Source organism: Papio anubis, chromosome 11 (assembly GCF_008728515.1).
Source record: "Papio anubis isolate 15944 chromosome 11, Panubis1.0, whole genome shotgun sequence".
Classification (NCBI taxonomy): domain Eukaryota; kingdom Metazoa; phylum Chordata; class Mammalia; order Primates; family Cercopithecidae; genus Papio; species Papio anubis.
The window spans coordinates 89,233,271-89,252,202 of NC_044986.1; the positions used below are offsets into that span (position 1 = coordinate 89,233,271).

The following is an 18,932-nucleotide window of genomic DNA, read 5'->3' on the forward strand; positions in this document are numbered from 1 at the left end:
CTAGACAACATATTATGTGCTTAATATTTATTATCTCACATAGTCATCACACAGCTTTGCAAAGCATCTGTGCTACTATCACCTACTTTGTATTAATCAGGCAAATGCGGTTCAGAAAGGTTGATTAATTCGCCTATGATTTCATAGCTAAAAAGTAGCTGACCCTTGAGTTTGAACATCTGTCTATCTTGCTCCCAAATCCATTCTCTTCCCTCTTGGCGTAGATTGATGGAGACCTCTGCATCATTAAGATCAAGGTACAGGTCCAGATGGGATCAATTCACAAAGTTACCTTTTGTTACATATTAACTCTTTTTTTTTTTTTTTTTTTGAGATGGAGTCTCACTCTGTCGCCCAGGCTGGAGTGCAGTGGCCGGATCTCAGCTCACTGCAAGCTCCGCCTCCCGGGTTTACGCCATTCTCCGGCCTCAGCCTCCCGAGTAGCTGGGACTACAGGCGCCCGCCACCTCGCCTGGCTAGGTTTTTGTATTTTTTAGTAGAGACGGGGTTTCACCGTGTTAGCCAGGATGGTCTCGATCTCCTGACCTCGTGATCCGCCCGTCTCGGCCTTCCAAAGTGCTGGGATTACAGGCTTGAGCCACTGCTCCCGGCCTATATTAACTCTTTTTAGAGTTTTCTCTTAGAACACTGGTTAATAGAAGACTTTGTCCTAACATGTTTAACAGTTAAAGTGGTATATCAGTACCTTTATTATCATCAAAGTGTTTAGAGCAGATCTTATTTAGCTGTGGCGACAAGACATAGGCTTTTGTTTCATAAGCAATACCAGGTAAATCTTGTAGATGAATTATTTTAGTGGAGAATAGATATAGATATGTTAATCACATTTAGAGGCTATTTCTTAAGATTTCTCTATTTACTGACTTCCCAGTTTAGTTTTTCTTCAAAGCAGTACCCTGCCTAGTTGCATGAACTCTTCCTTTTTCTTCTAGAGTCTTTTTTTCTTCTTCCATAACTTTTCTATAATCTTTTCCTAATTACTTTCTTCTCTGCTTTCCTTGGTGTTCTTTTCTTCTATTATTTTATTCCTTTCTGCCAGCCCCATTTTTCTATAGGTAAAATTAAAAGCACGTGGAATTTTAGGATTTTAAAGACTCTTGGAGACTAATCAAAATACTTTCATATTTCAACTTGTATTTAATATCCTGCAAAAATAGTTGTTCAGATGGAGAGTCTGAAACTCAAAGTGACTTATTTAAATTTAAATATAGGAGGTAGCAGAAGTAATATTTACACTCATTTCAAAGCCCATTACTCTTGTTTTTATATCATCATGTACGTGAGTGTTTGAATAATAGGAAGAGGGAATGGGTCCAATTAAACAAATGGGAAACAATAAGAATGGAATTAGCTGGAGAACCCAGTGGAAGTAGATAAGAATGAAATTATCAGGGAAAGGCCAAGTTTGAAGAGAAACAGTCCCAGGATTGGTAGGAGTAAGGGTTTTACCAAAGAGATCAGAATATTGGACCTTATGTCAAGTTTGATGAAGATAAATTAGAGGAACAAAAACACGGAAGACTTTGGGAGTTATCTAGAAGGGCATACTAAAACAATGTTGAAAAGAAATCCTGAATAGGTCGCTGCTTTTTTGCTTGTTTAATTGGAGGAATGGACAAACTTCAAGCTTTTTAATGAAAAATGGAAAAACAAAAAAGAGCCACTGGGAAAAGTCTCCATAATCAGATAGAAATGTCCTATTCTGTTCTTTCACCGCAAATCTCACAGGAGTGGCTTAGAGCCCCTTGAGTGCTAGGGGATTAAAGTTTGCTGAGTTAGATATATCTGTGGCCCAAAGCAGATGCCCCCTCCCCTTTGACTCTTTTTCCAAGCCTCTGATGTCCTACCCATGTACATATAAAGCAGGGGTAAGACTGACTGGCATATAATATAGTTGGGTTTTTGGTAACATGCTTATGCTGGAGGTGAATGACTAAGACTCCATTTAGTTGTTTTCCAGGAACAGGTAAATACAGAGCTTCTAGGTTGGTCATGGAGTTTATCTTTTCAGTAGTCTGTGCTTTGATAAGCTGAATATTTAAAGGTTGGAGACTGCCATGAAGCCTTGCAGAAGAAAGATCTGGAAGTGGGAGAAACTTTCACATATACAGTGGCTCCCACTTCCAGATCTTTCTCTCTGTGTACATATAGTACTTAGAGAAATCCAACTATCAGGACTCAGTTTTTCTAGTAGACTCTCTCCTTGGGTATAAGTACCTATGAAGATTTTTAAGGCTTTGCTAGTTTATGTAGACCTGAACAAGGAAGGACAAGTATAAAATAAGTAGTTAGATTTTATTATTTTTAATGTTTCAATTTTTTGTGAGAAAAATATTTCCAGTAACAAATACACATTTGCAATTTGCAATTTGTAGGTTCAGCTTTTCAGCATTTCAAATATTTCAGGGGACTCTCTGTAGTGTTTTAGGGTGAAGGGAAGCAACAGGGCCTTCTTAAGTGGCTTTTATGCTGAAAAACAAAGAATGTCATTTTCCAGTGACACTGATTAGTCTTTGAATCAGAGATAGATAATGGAAAAGGGACAAGGTAGCTGTATCTTTCTTCCTTATTTTACATTATCAAGTTTGTTCCAGTTTAGATATCAAAAGTTATGTCAGCCATTAAGTAGATTTCCAGTTCATCATTGAGAACAGTTTTGGAGGACGAATGATACTCAGGGTATGCCAATTATATTGGCTGTCGCTATTTCTTATGGAACTAAGAGTCAGTCTTTATTGTATGTTCTAGGTTGGGGAGGTAGAGTCAAAAATAAAAATAGGTAACTAAAATCATTTTTAAAAACAGAGGGCATATTTTAATTCTACCAAGAAACATGATATAATATACAGAGGACTGATCTTTCCCCAGATTTTGTTTTTTGTTTTCATTTTTTAGAGTGAGAAGCAAGATATGAACTAGCAGATTTTCTTTTTAAATATAAGAATTTGCTCATTTCTGTTGTATCTTTTTTCTCTAAAGTCTTTGTGGCAAACCGACTATTGAAAATTCACAGTCTACAAAAGTTGAGGAAGACTTTAATCTTGCTACCAAGGTAAAATGGTCTCTTGTGAAGTTGATTTTCTCAGTTGGAATCTAGTTCTGTATAGTATTTACTTTTCATGGTTAGCAGTGGTGTAAGTATCATTATTTCATGTTGGTAATATAAAGTTGGTCAGATAAAAACATTTTATAGAAATATGAGTTGTTGATATAAACAGTTTTTGTTTTTTTTTTTTTAACTTCAGTAAATAACAAATCATTGGTAAATACTTTGAGGGTGTGAGGCCAAAATACAGAATGGGCTGGAGAAACAGGAACATTATACTAGAAAAAACTTTTCCACAATAGAGAATATATAAAATTTGGTAAAGGTTTATTTGCATAAGTATACTTACTGTGACTTTTAAAATTATTCTATTGTAACTTAAAACAAAACTCATGCTTAAATTTATCTTAATGGATCCAGTTACTTATTATTGTAATCACAGAATCTCTCTGATACTGTTCAGTTCTGAAACTGTGCCACATAGCATATAGGTTTTTTATTTGGCACTTATTATTTTGATATCACATAGTTTTTAGGAGAGAGTTTTTTCTCGGTTTCTCTTGTTCTTTAAGTACACCAAAATAATATTAGAAATTGTGAAAATTTATTTGGGCATGCTGGTGCATGCCTGTAGTTCCAGCTACCAAGGAGGCTGATGCAGGAGGATTGCTTGAGCCCAAGAGTTTGAGACCAGTGTGGGCAACATAGCGAGACCTTATCTCTAATTTAAAAAATAATGGTAGAAATTTAGAAATGTAAATTCTCTTTCTCAGAGTCTGTATTATTAAGGCATGCCAGTGTGTTTCCTAAGTTATTTCATTAAAAGTAGACTTTAAACTCTTCATCTAAATGAAAAATGCAGGTTTTACCCCAAGTAAATAACAATTTTGGAAGCAGAGACTCTTAATAAGCCTATGGTAAGATTTTAATTTCGGAATTTTTAAATTGCAGTTTTTAAATATATGGTTCAAAGATCTTTGATCTCATTTGAAAATTTTAAATTTCAGAAGATTTTGTGTTTAGTTATTTAAATAATCATTTTGAAGCTCTTGCATCACTATGAGATACTGCAGGTTAGAAAACACTTGTGTGCATCCTAGTGTACCCAGAATACAGTCTGGCATATATAAAGCATTTTAAGAGGTTTTCAATGTGAATAAATGAGCAGACAAATGAATTTTTATGTAATGGAATGTTACAAGTAAGATAATATGCATAATATATCTTATAATTAAATCTAAGGCATTTCTAAAATCTGGCTTAAATTTATATTTTCTTTTAATATTTACAATGCATAAATTCATGTGAGTTATCTTGAGAAAATATGTCTCAGATAAGAAGACAATCAGAGATACATAGTAAATAGGAAAGAAGTTTACACTATATTTTCTAGTATTCTCCAGTGGAGTTTAGATTTAAAAAATTTTAATATATTTTAGTCTCAACTCATGTTCTTTTTTTTTTTTTTTTTTTGAGACAGGGTCTCGCTCTGTCATGCAGGCTGGAGTGCAGTGGTGTGATCTCGGCTTACTACATTCTCTGCCTTCCGGGTTCAGGCAGTTCTTCTGCCTCAGCCGCCTGCGTAGCTGGGACTACAGGCGTGTACACCACACACAGTTACTTTTTGTAATTTTAGTAGAGACAGGGTTTCAGCATGTTGGCCAGGATGATCTCAATCTCTTGACCTTGTGATGCGCTGGCCTTGGCCTCCCAAAGTGCTGGGATTACAGCATGAGCCACTGCGCCTGTCCAAAACTCATGTTCTATTAAACGTATCTTTTCAAGGAATACATTACTCTAAATTCTGGTTACCAATACTTTCTTCAGGTGAAAAGTTTAGAAACGTTTCTTCTTAAATTTTTTCTCTCTCTGTAGTAACAATGTTCTTGCTTTTAGGTATTGGCTGAAGACCATGTTTAACCAATTGAACGTCTTATTATGTAATACTAAAATTAAAATCTTTATTACCCAGGTATTAACAAATAACTAATTGTAGTGTAAATACCGATCAGCATTATGGGAATATATTAGGAACAAAAGTCTACTTTATGTGTTTCATCACATGTCTTATAGTTGTTTTTCATTTTCTTTCATGAATGAAGCTCATACTTGATTGGTCATTGCCCTTGTTTGTTTCTCCCTCTTCCTTCACCTTTTCAAAATGATTTACTGCAGACTTTTTTACTCACAGAATACATTTCTTTAGTGTCTGCTTTTTAGGGCATTGCTGTCTCAATTGTCAGCATATTTATTTACAGGTTTCTATTTAGTTGCTATGTATGATTTTCATTAATCAGTCATGACCCCCCCCAAGATTTATTCTTTTTTTCTCTGTTTCTTAGAAGAAGCAGAATTTATACAATTATTTATACTTAGCTTTTTGCCACACAGAATAGAAACAACCTATACTATTTCAATGCAAACCCAGTTAAATAAGGTACTATTAAAAACTAAACTTTCACATTTTTCCACACAAGAGGTAATTAATACAACTGTAAATTGGGAAGAGATATTTCAAAATATAACATGTAATTTAACTTTTTAAATTTTAATTATTTCAACAATACTATAAATTATGTGAGAGCAAATTTTTGCCCTAGGTTGTTTTAGTTAAAAAAGTAATCTAACGGCCGGGCGTGGTGGCTCCCGCCTGTAATCCCAGCAATTTGGGAGCCCGAAGCTGAGGATCACGAGGTCAGGAGATTGAGACCATCCTGGCTAAGAAGGTGAAACCCTGTCTCTACTAAAAATACAAAAAATTAGCCTGGCATAGTGGCAGCCACCTGTAGTACCAGTTACTCAGGAGGCTGAGGCAGGAGAATGGCGTGAACCTAGCGGCGGAGCTTGCAGTGAGTCGAGATCGCGCCACTGCTCTCCAGCCTGGGCGACAGAACGAGACTCCGTCTCAATAATAATAGTAATAATAATAATATTCTAATGGATATCACCGTATTTGTTTAATAATAAATTACATGAAGGGGGTGAAATGAAATAATTCATTGAAGAAGGGTAAGATAAACATAGAGACTCAATGAGTCAAGATGACACAGATTATTATTAAAAAACACAGCAAAAATAGTGGTTTAAATGAGAGGAGGAACTCTCTAGGATAAAAGATATGACACAAATTATTTAAAATACAAATTAAGAAAGCATAGCAAGGTAATAAAATATGGCTCAGGTGTTTCTGAGTGACTTGCAGTTGATTTTAATAAAAAGCTGAAAGAAAATATAAGGATGATTATAGGTAAGAGCAATTTGTTGTACTCTTTAAAATACCTAGTAGAGAATAATTTGAATGTTTCTAGCATAAAGGAAAGATAAATACTTAAGATGATTAATATCTCAATTATTCTGACTTGACTATATGAACGTAAAAAGTGATAATATGTATCCCCAAAACATGTACATTTCCAGTGTGTCAACAAAAAAATTATAAAGAAGGAACAAAAATTTAATTCTCACTTCTTTTAGTAACTTTATGTTTTATGTATAATCTAGTCATATTTATATTAATGTAGAATGTAAAGTGAATTATGTTTTAGGTCTTGTCAACTTTATTGTGAATTTTTAATTTTTGACTCTTTGGTTTCTGGATTAAGATTTCTAACTTAATGTTTGACATATTCTTAGGTTATTTAACTAATTTATCTTACTCTCTGATATAACCTTGGTAGCTGTTTTGAATATTTTTGATAATAGAGTATAAATAAATAAGCATTTTATTTAAGTTTGCTATTAAAATTAAATTTTCTGATCATATGAACAGGTTCTTAATCTGTATATCTTAAAAGAGAAAAATCACTTTTAAGCTACAAAACTCTCAACGAAATAAATGTAGAAATTATTAATCTCTAGGAATATTCTGACATCTTTTGCTCATAATATCTGTATGTAATGGTATTATATGCACACATCAACTGAATGTAATCAATATTTGTGATTTTTTTTTCAAGTAAAGTACCTATTATCATAGAAGCATATGTATGGGAAGATTGATAACAGAGTAAACAAACTTATTATTGGAAGAATACTTTTTAAAAACTCTTAAAACTATCTCTTGCAATGGGGATATTTTGTATTCTTTCCAGGAAGCCTTATTAACTTTAGTCTTCATAACTATTACACCTTGCACATATATATTGTTTATTTCTAAAACTCAGGAATCCTGTCGACTTGAATTTTTTAGTTTCTTTCTTCACTTCTCCTGTGAATACTGAATCCTGCTTGACAATCATAGATATATGTAAAAACTATGAAATCTTCAACTTGAATAATTATTGCTTAATTTTCTTTATATGAGATATTTTCTCCAATTTTAAACTGCCATCTTATATGGTGTAAATAGGCAATTAGAGCTAGTATTATCTTGTTTACAGGAATATAAGAAAAGCGTGTGAATTTTAAAACAGGGTTTCACATTTCTATCTCACTTTATAGTAGTACTTAAAAATGCCTCATAATTCTATAGGTAAGCATTTCTCTTGTACAATTAAAAATTTGCAAGGTTTTTATAAAGGTCATTTTGCAGAATCTTGTTTTAAAATTAAATGTTTTCATTCAATTCAAAGATACATATTACAATAATATTTCAGAAATAAATATTTACCTACATAAATACAATTATATTCTTGAAATAAATTTGGAAATATATAAATGAGAAACTTAAAACCATGTTTTTCTCTCTCCCTTTGATTTCATTTTCAAAATTTCAGCAGTTTGCATAGATTTGTTTTAATTCTACCCATTTAGTCTATTTCATATTTATTTTCTTATCACTTTGTAATTTTCCTCAAGTAGGTAATCTACTCATACTCCAAATGTATTTATCCAGATCTTTCTTCCAAGCCCCTTAGATGCCTGAAATCTTATAGGTCTCAAACTGAAAACATCATTTTTATTTTTTTCCTGATTCTTTTCTGACTCTTTGTAATTTACTCTGTCATCTAGTTTCCCCATACTAGTAAATAACACCTAGGAAGTAGCCATGAAATACTCAAGCACTTCAACCAGCACTTCAACCATCCCCCACATCCTGCACTTCAACCTTCCTCCAGGTCACCAATCCAGTCACACACCAAATTTTGTATTATCTACCTTCTTATAATTTTCCATATCTTATTACCATAATTAACTCTCTACCTATAATTTTGAAGTACTCCTTTCTACTTTTGCCCCATCTCCCCATGTTCATCTTTACACCACTGGAAGGGTCACGTTTCTAAACTATATTTGTAATGATGCAACTCATCTGCATATTGAGTGAATACCCGTTACATGAAGGGGTAATTTCACATTCTAGTGTGACACATACCGTATATGGTTTGGCCCCATTTTATCTCTTCAACTTATTTCCTCTGACTGTGTTCCAGTTTTACCACATAACTTTGGCATCCCTCGGTTGCCATGTTGTTTCATGCCTTATTATGTTGCACATGCTATTGCACCAAGAGTCTTTGTATCCTGACTCTGCACTTCATCTGTCTTTCCAAATATGGTCCCATTATGGCAGCATTTTCTATGCTTTTCAGGTAAAACTGATTTTTCTCTCCTTTTTGCCCTTATGTATTTTAATGACTTAAATTGTAAAACTGGTGAATTATACTTTTCTGTTCTTATTTGTTTTCACATATCTCTACCGTATCTTGCATATAGGCCAGAATCTATCTTCCATGGATATTTTCTGCTTTTCCCAGAATAGTGCCTATGATTTGATAAATACAATGTGTATATTTGTTGTTGTTGTTGTTTGTCTTACTGACAAATTGAGTGAGTGACTGAGTTAATACATACAATTTTTTTCTGAAGTTTTTATTGTTGTTGTTGTTGCTTTCTGCTTTTTTGTTTGCAATAGGAGGGAGCAACAAAGACAGTAACTGGACAACAAAAACATGATATTGGCATTATTGAACGAGCTCCACAAGATCAAACAAGTAATGACAGTTCTTTTTTTTGTACCAAAATAATAGAAGTGGTAATTTAGTGAGAAAAATATTCCCAGTAACAAATATACATTTGTAATTTGAAATTTGTAGGTTCAGCTTTTCAACATTTCAAATATTTCAGGGGACTCTCTGTAGTGTTTTAGGGTGAAGGGAAGCAACAGGGGCTTCTTAAGTGGCTTTTATGCTGAAAAACAATGTCATTTTCCAGTGACACAGATTAGTCTTGGAATCAGAGATAGAAGAAGAAGAAAAAGACAAAGAAACATAAATTATAAATTTAAGATACTCTCACTAAACAAGGAGAAAGGAAGTGATGAAAAAATAAATTTGAAATAGTGTTGGATGGAAAGAATCAATTCTACGGAGTTAGAGTTTTTTTTTATTTTTTATTTTTATTTTTTAGTAGAGGCATTTTGAGGCAGGTAACAGGGTACAAACAAGAAAGAAGGTAATTTCTTTCTGAGAAGACCCTGAGAAGACTCTGAGAAGGAAAGTTGAGTGAACTCACTTCAGATGCATTTAGATTATTTGTACTTCAGAAAGTAAATTGTGGACACTCCAGAGACTACTGGAAGCAGGAGGCTTGCTAGAATTGTGGTAACCACAGTGACTCATTAGGTTTCTCTGTTACAATCAGTCATGACAAATATATATTTTGTTGATGTTAGCTATTCAAATGAGATATATTTGAAATTAAGAACACTGGCTTTATTTTTAAGAAAGTGAGTTGTTTTGGTCAAATTGCCATTCCACAAAAATTTATTATAGACCAACGATACACCAAATCAGACGAATTGTAGGAACTAAAAAAATACTGAATTTATACTTGAATAATAAGATTGCTTTTTAAAATAAATATTGTGGTGACTTAACAATATAAAAAGTTATTTATGTTTAATACATCTATTGTGGTTAATTTTTATATAAATATGTCAATATTGAAAGCTTAGTATAGATTATTTCCACGATGAGTTTTACACATCTTCTTGCATGAGTGGATCAAGAAGCATTCAGATGAATAAACTAGAGGATACAGAAATGTAGGCTTATGCTTACACCACATGATTATGGAAAACAACGAATATTTCTATTTAGTATTATGATCTGAGTATATATCCAAACTGATCAGTTCATAATACTTCACTGACAAGATGTCAATTCTACATTCAGCTGAACTCTCATCATAACTATATACCTTTCCAAAGATAGGCCATATTAAATAACATGATGAATGGAATAATATAAATGATTCTAATGTGTTTCATTTAGTACATGGTGTAGCATTCCATGTTCAGCTTTGACATTTATTTTCTCATATCAACCCTTTTTACACGTGAAACACAATCTCACTTTTGAAGTCTTAACTGCATGATCTGTGAAACCTTTATTTATATTTTCTTCAGTGTATTCCTGTCATGTGTGTGTCCCAAACAAACTTTCCAAATCTAAAGTATTCATTCTCAAAGTCAACCAAGAGAACTCAGTTAGATACTATCACTGCATTCATTTGTGGTTGGTTTTGTCATATTTACTTATGATTGATGATAAATCTCTTTTGCTTTTAAGAGCCTCCTGAGAAGCCATCTGCCTTCAAGGTATTTGGTTTTATAATTTCATTTTTAATGACTTATTAACTAGGTATTTTGTGAAGTATACATTCTTTAACAATCATTTTGCTTCCAAACCCATTTAGCCTGCCACTAAAATGCAAAACTCTGTTCCAAATAAAGCCTTCAAATGGAAGAATGAACAAACATTGAGAACAGGTAAATTTTTCAATTTAACTATGGAAATATGAATATTTCAACATTGAACAGTTTGATAGTCTTTTTATCTCCAATGCTTAATTTTTTTCAACTTTGATGAAAAGATTTGATCTAAGTAATGCCAATACTGGTATTTATGTTTGAAAACCTGATATTACAAGAACAGTAATTTTCAATAGTTTTTTTTTTTTAATGTAACCTTAATCTCGGGTGTTTCTAGCTTTGTATCCCAAAACTGTAATGTTTTCTATTTTGAACTTCTGTATTTCTTAAGGATTCAAGAAGGTGAATTTTGAAAATCTAATTTTTTTTAGTTCTTCAAAGCTTGATTCAATTCCATGGTTTACTTCGGAGATCGCTTCTTTTATTGATATAACACTTGTATTTCAACATTAATTACCTCATTTCCAGTGTTGTCACTTTGAGAATCCTAAGAAAATCAGTAACTCTGAGTAGTGAACTATGTGTGTTTGTGTGTGTGTTTCATCGTGTGTGCCTGTGTGTGTCTGTTTTTGTGTGTGGTACCTTTACTATGTAAAGATGAGGAAAGTAATCAGTCATTTCTTTGTGAATATTTGATAAACACACTTTTTCATAAAACTGTGATTCTGAAGCATTTGGCTTTAGAGTCTTTTTACACTAGTACTATTTATTATTATTGTTATTACTATACTTTAAGTTCTAGGGTACATGTGCACAATATGCAGGTTTCTTACATATGTATACATGTGCCATGTGGGTGTGCTGCACCCATTAACTCGTCACCTACACTAGGTATATCTCCTAATGCTATCCCTCCCCCGTCCCCCCTCCACAATAGGCCCTGGTGTGTGACGTTCCCTTTCCTGTGTCCAAGTGATCTCGTTGTTCAATTCCCACCTATGAGTGAGAATATGCGGTGTTTGGTTTTCTGTTCTTGTGATAGTTTGCTGAGAATGATGGTTTCCAGCTGCATCCATGTCCCTACAAAGGACACAAACTCATCCTTTTTTATGGCTGCGTAGTATTCCATGGTGTATATGTGCCGTATTTTCTTAATCCAGTCTGTCACTGATGGACATCTGGGTTGATTCCAAGTCTTTGCTATTGTGAATAGTGCCACAATAAACATACGTGGGCATGTGTCTTTATAACAGCATGATTTATAATCCTTTGGATATATACCCAGTAATGGGATGGCTAGGTCAAATGGAATTTCTAGTTCTAGATCCTTGAGGAATCACCACACTGTTTTCCATAATGGTTGAACTAGTTTACAATCCCACCAACAGTGTAAAAGTGTTTCTATTTCTCCACATCCTGTCCAGCACTTGTTGTTTCCTGACTTTTTAATGATTGCCATTCTAACTGGTGTGAGATGGTATCTCATTGTGGTTTTGATTTGCATTTCTCTGATGGCCAGTGATGATGAGCATTTTTTCATGTGTCTGTTGGCTGTATGAATGTCTTCTTTTGAGAAATGTCTGTTCATATCCTTTGCCCACTTTTTGATGGGGTTGTTTGTTTTTTGCTTGTAAATTTGTTTGAGTTCTTTGTAGGTTCTGGATATTAGCCCTTTGTCAGATGAGTAGATTGCAAAAATTTTCTCCCATTCTGTAGGTTGCCTGTTCACTCTGATGGTAGTTTCTTTTGCTGTGCAGAAGCTCTTTAGTTTAGTTAGATCCCATTTGTCAATTTTTGCTTTTGTTGCTGTTGCTTTTGGTGTTTTAGACATGAAGTCCTTGCCCATGCCTATGTCCTGAATAGTATTACCTAGGTTTTCTTCTAGGGTTTTTATGGTTTTAGGTGTAACATTTAAGTCTCTAATCCATCTTGAATTAATTTTCATATAAGGAGTAAGGAAAGGATCCAGTTTCAGCTTTCTACTTATGGCTAGCCAGTTTTCCCAGCACCATTTATTAAATAGGGAATCCTTTCCCCGTTTCTTGTTTTTGTCAGGTTTGTCAAAGATCAGATGGCTGTAGATGTGTGGTATTATTTCTGAGGGCTCTGTTCTGTTCCATTGGTCTATATCTCTGTTTTGGTACTGGTACCATGCTATTTTGGTTACTGTAGCCTTGTAGTATAGTTTGAAGTCAGGTAGCGTGATGCCTCCAGCTTTGTTCTTTTGGCTTAGGAGTGTCTTGGCAATGCGGGGTCTTTTTCGGTTCCATATGAACTTTAAGGTAGATTTTTTCCAATTCTGTGAAGAAAGTCATTGGTAGCTTGATGGGGATGGCATTGAATCTATAAATTACCTGGGGCAATATGGCTATTTTCACAATATTGATTCTTTCTATCCATGAGCATGGAATGATCTTTCATTTGTTTGTGTCCTCTTTTATTTCACTGAGCAGTGGTTTGTTGTTCTCCTTGAAGAGGTCCTTTGGGATGTACACTAGTACTATTTATTGCCTAGAAGAAACCAATATAATAAACTATCTTTAAAAACTATTCTTATGCATGTTTAAACATTTTACAACAGGTGTGCATAGTCATATTTAATATATAAAATATTTTTCAACTTCCAATGCGTATATGGTGGTACAGTGTAATTTTCGGCAACGTTGTTTTTCGATAAGCATTATAATTTTTAGAAATATCCATAGTGGACACAATTAACTGTGTTTTTAAATATTAGGTGGCTTATAAAATTCCATTGTATGAATGTACCATAGTTAACTACACAATTTTTATGCTGATAAATAATAAATAAAAATGAAAACAAGCAGATTTCAGTCTTTAAGTTAGTTTTATATACTGAATTTTTAGTTATTGAAAATTAAAACTAAAATATTTAAAAATATTTCCTTGTGCAGTCATACATCCCACTAACAATTCGAACTGTGACCCACACATTATAGAGCTACAGTGTTGCAACTTGTCAGATCTTGAAACCATCCAGGGTACACTTCTAAAAATGAGTGAAAATGGTGACATACCAAAGTATGATTTGGTTTCTTGGACCCTGTGCATGAAATGTGAACTTTACGGATGTTGAGATCACAAGTTAAATATAATTTTCTGCATTTTAATGAATGATATAACATTAAATGTCAGATTTTTTAGATTTCAATTCTAATGGATTGACTACAGAAGTAGTGATTGTAATCGACAAAAAGAATATACGAGCTACACTTCTATAATCTGAGAGGAAAACACCTCAGATTCGTGAATGAAAGTAGATTTGTATATGTTTTTAAAGTTTATAGTAGAGAAAAGTTCTCATGAATGTATCTGTGATTAACCTTTTATAGCTCAGATGTTCCAATCAGGATCCAAACAAAAGGACAATGAAGAAAATTCCTTGGATTTTGAGGTACTGTGTATTATTGATTTTTTTAAATATTAGTATTGCATAATACGAAAACATAAAATCAGAGGCTTAGACTTTCTCACCTCTGCATATGTCACTACCAAATTATGTTTGATATTTTTCAGAATACACTTAATAGAGAATTTATGTGCTAAGTAGATAACTGCATCATGGTGAAATTCTGCTAATTTCTAGGATTAATTTAAGAAGCCAGTGGGGTACAGTATAAAAAAAAAAAGGCTTAGAAGTCACTAGAAATTCACAGGGGATCTGAAGTTAGTTTGTCTAAAAGCAAAAGAATTATACCGGGTCCAGCTGTGGGCAGATTTATGACTCTGTGACATATCTAGAAGTACAAAATTTCTAAATGGATTCATAGAGAGAGAGTCTACATTGCAGTATTCTAAAAGTTGGTACCTGAAAAGTTAATGCCTGGGACTCGAACGTATTGACACTTCTATATTGTTCAGTATAGACCTGAGGGAACATTTCAGGAGAGAGAAAAGCATGAGGAATAGGAAACCTTGTGGGGCCATAAAAACAAGAGTAGTGGTTGAGTAGTCTTTTGAAAAATATAAGTTATTTTCACAAATAGAACTCCTCGAGTCCCTTTATGACTGGCAGTCAAGTTGCAGCAGCATGAGCGTCAAACAATAGTGATGTATTTTAAGGTCACAACTGTGGAAAGACATAGAAAATATCTGACCTCTTAGAAATAAGCAGCTCCTGCCTGGTGGTAACAGCAAAGGGTGGAGGGCAATAGACAAGCAGATTTTATCTGATTTGTCATCAGATAAAAAGAATTTAATATTTGCTTGCTTTCATTTAGATACAACATATTTTTTTCTTACTGCATTTACATTCTATTCAAGCACTTTTTCTGTCAGCATAAATTTTGTTAAAAACATGTTGCTTGTTTTAAGCTCCTGTTTACCAAAATAAAGAAGCGTTTTCAACGTCTATGCATACATTACATGACAGACTCTCAAAATTCTCTTCATGACATGCATCATTTTTTTTTTTTTTTTTTTTTTTTTGAGACGGAGTCTCGCTCTGTCACCCAGGCTGGAGTGCAGTGGCCCGGATCTCAGCTCACTGCAAGCTCCGCCTCCTGGGTTCACGCCATTCTCCTGCCTCAGCCTCCCGAGTAGCTGGGACTACAGGCGCCCGCCACCTCGCCCGGCTAAGTTTTTGTATTTTTAGTAGAGACAGGGTTTCACTGTGTTAGCCAGGATGGTCTCGATCTCCTGACCTCGTGATCCGCCCGTCTCGGCCTCCCAAAGTGCTGGGATTACAGGCTTGAGCCACCGCGCCCGGCCGACATGCATCATTTTTAACACTAAACGATTCTCTGATCATGAATAGTTTAAATGTTTAATGCGGTATGTGTTATGGCAACTAGCAAGTGTATTGTATTTTGTTTGAAATGTCATGTTTATTTTTGATGAGGACTACAACACAAGCTAGATATTTTTAAGAGAGTTACTTTTTGAAATACGCAGGAGTGAATTATTTCGTGCATGTGATTTGTTTTTCCTGCTCAGTAACCAAGTTAATCACATCATGAACGTAAAGATAAGCTTGATATAGAGAGCGCTACGTGAGGTTTTCTATCAAAATGTTTTGGGTTTCAACACACGTCTGTTCTTAAGTTGAATTGCTTGTAAAGTAGGAAACTGTGCTTTTCAAAAAGATTTTAATTAGGAAATTTTGATACTCTTCATTATTGGGATTTCTCCGTTGAAATTATTTATTGATATTACTTTTAACAGAATTTCCTTGAGAATGTTTTACAGAATGATGAATGTTTACCCAAGGCTACACATCAAAAAGAATTCAGTAAAATAAGTGGAAAATTAGAAGGTAAGAACCATTTTTATTTAAAAAGTCTTTTGACCAAGTATTTCTGTAAACAGATGAGGAAGGATATCACCAAAGAGCCGAAGAAAAGTACCTCCTAAATGCAAAGCATGGAAAAAATGTGAAGTGAAATTGTGATAAATTGTACTTCTTATCAGGTGTTGGCAACAGACTACATTGAGAGTGCTGAAAGGAAACTGAATTATTAGTTTGAATTCAAGATATTCCAAGACCTGAGGAAAATGAGAAAATAAGAAAGAAGACAGTAATAAAAGAGGAAATGAAGACAGAGAAAGACAGAGAGTACACAGAGTACAGGAAGGAACGAGAAGCAAGTTTATATAATGCGGGATGGTAAAATGAAATGATTCTTTAGGAAAAGATCGGGTATGGTTAGAAATTTGGGAAGAATATAAAGTGACCTTCCAGTACCAAAAATTACCAGAGAATTAGTGCAAAAATACTGTGATTCTTTTCAACTTTCTCAGTGGTGGGAAGCCATGAGGGATGGAAGCACTTCACCATGGGGAGCTGTGTTGTATTTGCAGTAGGTGGGAATAAGCATATATGCACGGCCACACGTGTATGTAATTTGTCACATACACTCCGTATAGACCAGAAGTTTTCAGACGTTAGAAAATCAGCTGGAAACCTTGTTAACAATTCACACTGTGATTCAGCCAACTTGGGATTCTGCATTTTTAATAAGTTGTCAGGCGATGCTGGTGCTGGTTGTCCTTGGACCTTGCTCTGAGTAGCAAGAGGAGAGGCCTTTCGTGGGAGAAATGTGGAGGAAGAGCAACTGGATATAGAAGGTGAAGACAGAAAAGGGTCAGGAGAAAGCATTATGTTACTTTTATTTTTGAGTACATTTTTAGCCAGAGAAGAAGAAGAAAGAAAATTCAGAATGTTGTACTTGAATACTTAAATTGTTGTTATACATAGGTACTGTACTGATATTAATATAGAAAATGTTATTAATATTTAAGAAGTCTGTTGCAACTAAATTTGAAGCAAATATGTCAATATTGAAAGTGTATTTGCTATTCCTGATGAGTTTTGTACATCTTCCTCCATGAGTGGATCAAGAAATATTGAGATGGCTGAGCTACAAATTACAAAAATGTTGGCATACCATTATGCCATCTGGGTATGAAAATCAGTGAATATTTATATTGAGTATTTTTCTCTGAGTATATATCCAAACTGATCAATTTATAACACTTTCCCTGATGAGATGTGAATTTTACATTCAGCTGAACTCTCATCTGAACCGTGTACATTCTCAATGACAGGACATGTTAAAGAACATGATGATTGTAATGTAATGATATACATTATTATAATGTGTTGCATTGAAGTCACTGTGTAGCATTCTCCATCCAGGTTTTGCATTTATTTTCTCAGTGTCATGATTTGCTCCTCTGATTCAAGATCACTTCTGTCCTCATCACTCAACATATACATATTGGTATTAACACTTTTTGCAAACATCACATATAAATGGTTGTACCGTGTTCTTGTCATTCCACAGCAACTTTGTTTTGTTCGGCGATTAGCTCGCCTTTCATTTATTTTAAGATTTCAGGCCGGGCGCAGTGTCTCACGCCTGTAATTCCAGCACTGTGGGAGGCCGAGGCTGGTGGATCACGAGGTCGGCAGATCGAGACCATCCTGGCTAACATGGTGAAACCCCGTCTCTACGAAAACATACAAAAAATTAGCCGGGCTTGGTGGCAGACACCTGCAGTCCCAGCTACTCGGGAGGCTGAGGCAGGAGAATGCGAGAACCTGGGAAGTGGAGCTTGCAGTGAGCCAAGATCACCCCACTGCACTCCAGCCTGGGCGACAGGACGGGACTCCGTCTAAAAAACAACAAAAAAAGATTTTATAGTGTGCATATTGCATGTTCATGTAGCACCACGTTTAATTAGACTCTCTTCGTGATGAATCAAAAGCAACATAAATATGATTAGAGATGCCAACAAGCCTTTAAGTGTATGTCCTGCTTCATGCTATATTAGAAATTAAAAGTGAAGTATTTAATATACAAGTATGCAAAGTCATACATTTCAATAGCCATTACAAATGTGGCTCACTAATCTTTAGAGGTATGCAATGTGACCTGTCCTGACTCTAAAAAATCTCCAGCGTACCCTTTATAAAAATAAAAGTAATAAAAGAAAATAACTAAGGTAATATTTCCTGGATTGTGAACTTCAAGGAAAATCAGATCACAAGTTAGAAATAGAGTTTTCAACTATACCTAAGATTCCTAAATTCCAAGTGATAAATGATTCCTTGATGATGAGATAGCTCTGAATGTTTCATCTCTGCCTGTTTTGCTTTTTTATCTTGTCTTAGAAAGGTTAAAGCCAGCTATTTTCTTCATAAAGGAAAATATTTTGGTTACATATTCATTTCCTATCTCATGGCACTCTGCTGTCTTTGCCCTTAGTGAAGATGTACATTTGTCGTATTTTTAACTAAAACAAGCACATGAATTAATGGTATCAATTCTCATATCTGAATGTCTGAGGTTTCTTCAGTGCTTCAGATGTAAGTTTTAAAGATATTAAGGAATCGAGAATGACCTTCTCATTGTAATTAAAGCAGGTTTTTATTTAAAGTGTATCGGATACAATGTTAAACACTTTTTTCCTAAAACACATACATGCAATATGTATGTGTGTATTTAGCCTTAAAATGGTTAGACATAAATTTGGTGTATTTTAGAGGGTTAATATCCCTGAAGTGCCTTAATTGAGAGATGATCAATCATCTCTCAAGGGAAACAACATGTATAAATGATTTTTCTAAATATATTAAAGTATGTCATAGTGAAAAATAAAAAAGTAGAGAAAACTGAGAGATCAAGTGTATTTTATTAATATTATTTGATGAAAGGGATATATTTCTATGTGAAAGAAATGTCTGGTTTTTCTTGAAGCTAAGTGTTTTATAAAGCTTTTTGTTGTTATTGTTGTCTTTGTTTTTGT

The 18,932-nt window shown here is 34.2% G+C and overlaps 1 protein-coding gene across 1 annotated transcript in view; it reads left to right on the forward strand.

Moving 5' to 3' along the window:
* LOC100998409 (ankyrin repeat domain-containing protein 30A-like) overlaps nucleotides 1-18,932 on the forward strand; it is an 86,851-nt gene that overhangs the window by 21,543 nt on the left and 46,376 nt on the right. The window contains 6 exon segments of the mRNA XM_031652378.1: nucleotides 3,001-3,073; nucleotides 8,922-9,000; nucleotides 10,579-10,607; nucleotides 10,706-10,778; nucleotides 14,015-14,076; nucleotides 15,846-15,936. Coding sequence (XP_031508238.1) covers nucleotides 3,001-3,073; nucleotides 8,922-9,000; nucleotides 10,579-10,607; nucleotides 10,706-10,778; nucleotides 14,015-14,076; nucleotides 15,846-15,936 — 407 coding nt within the window.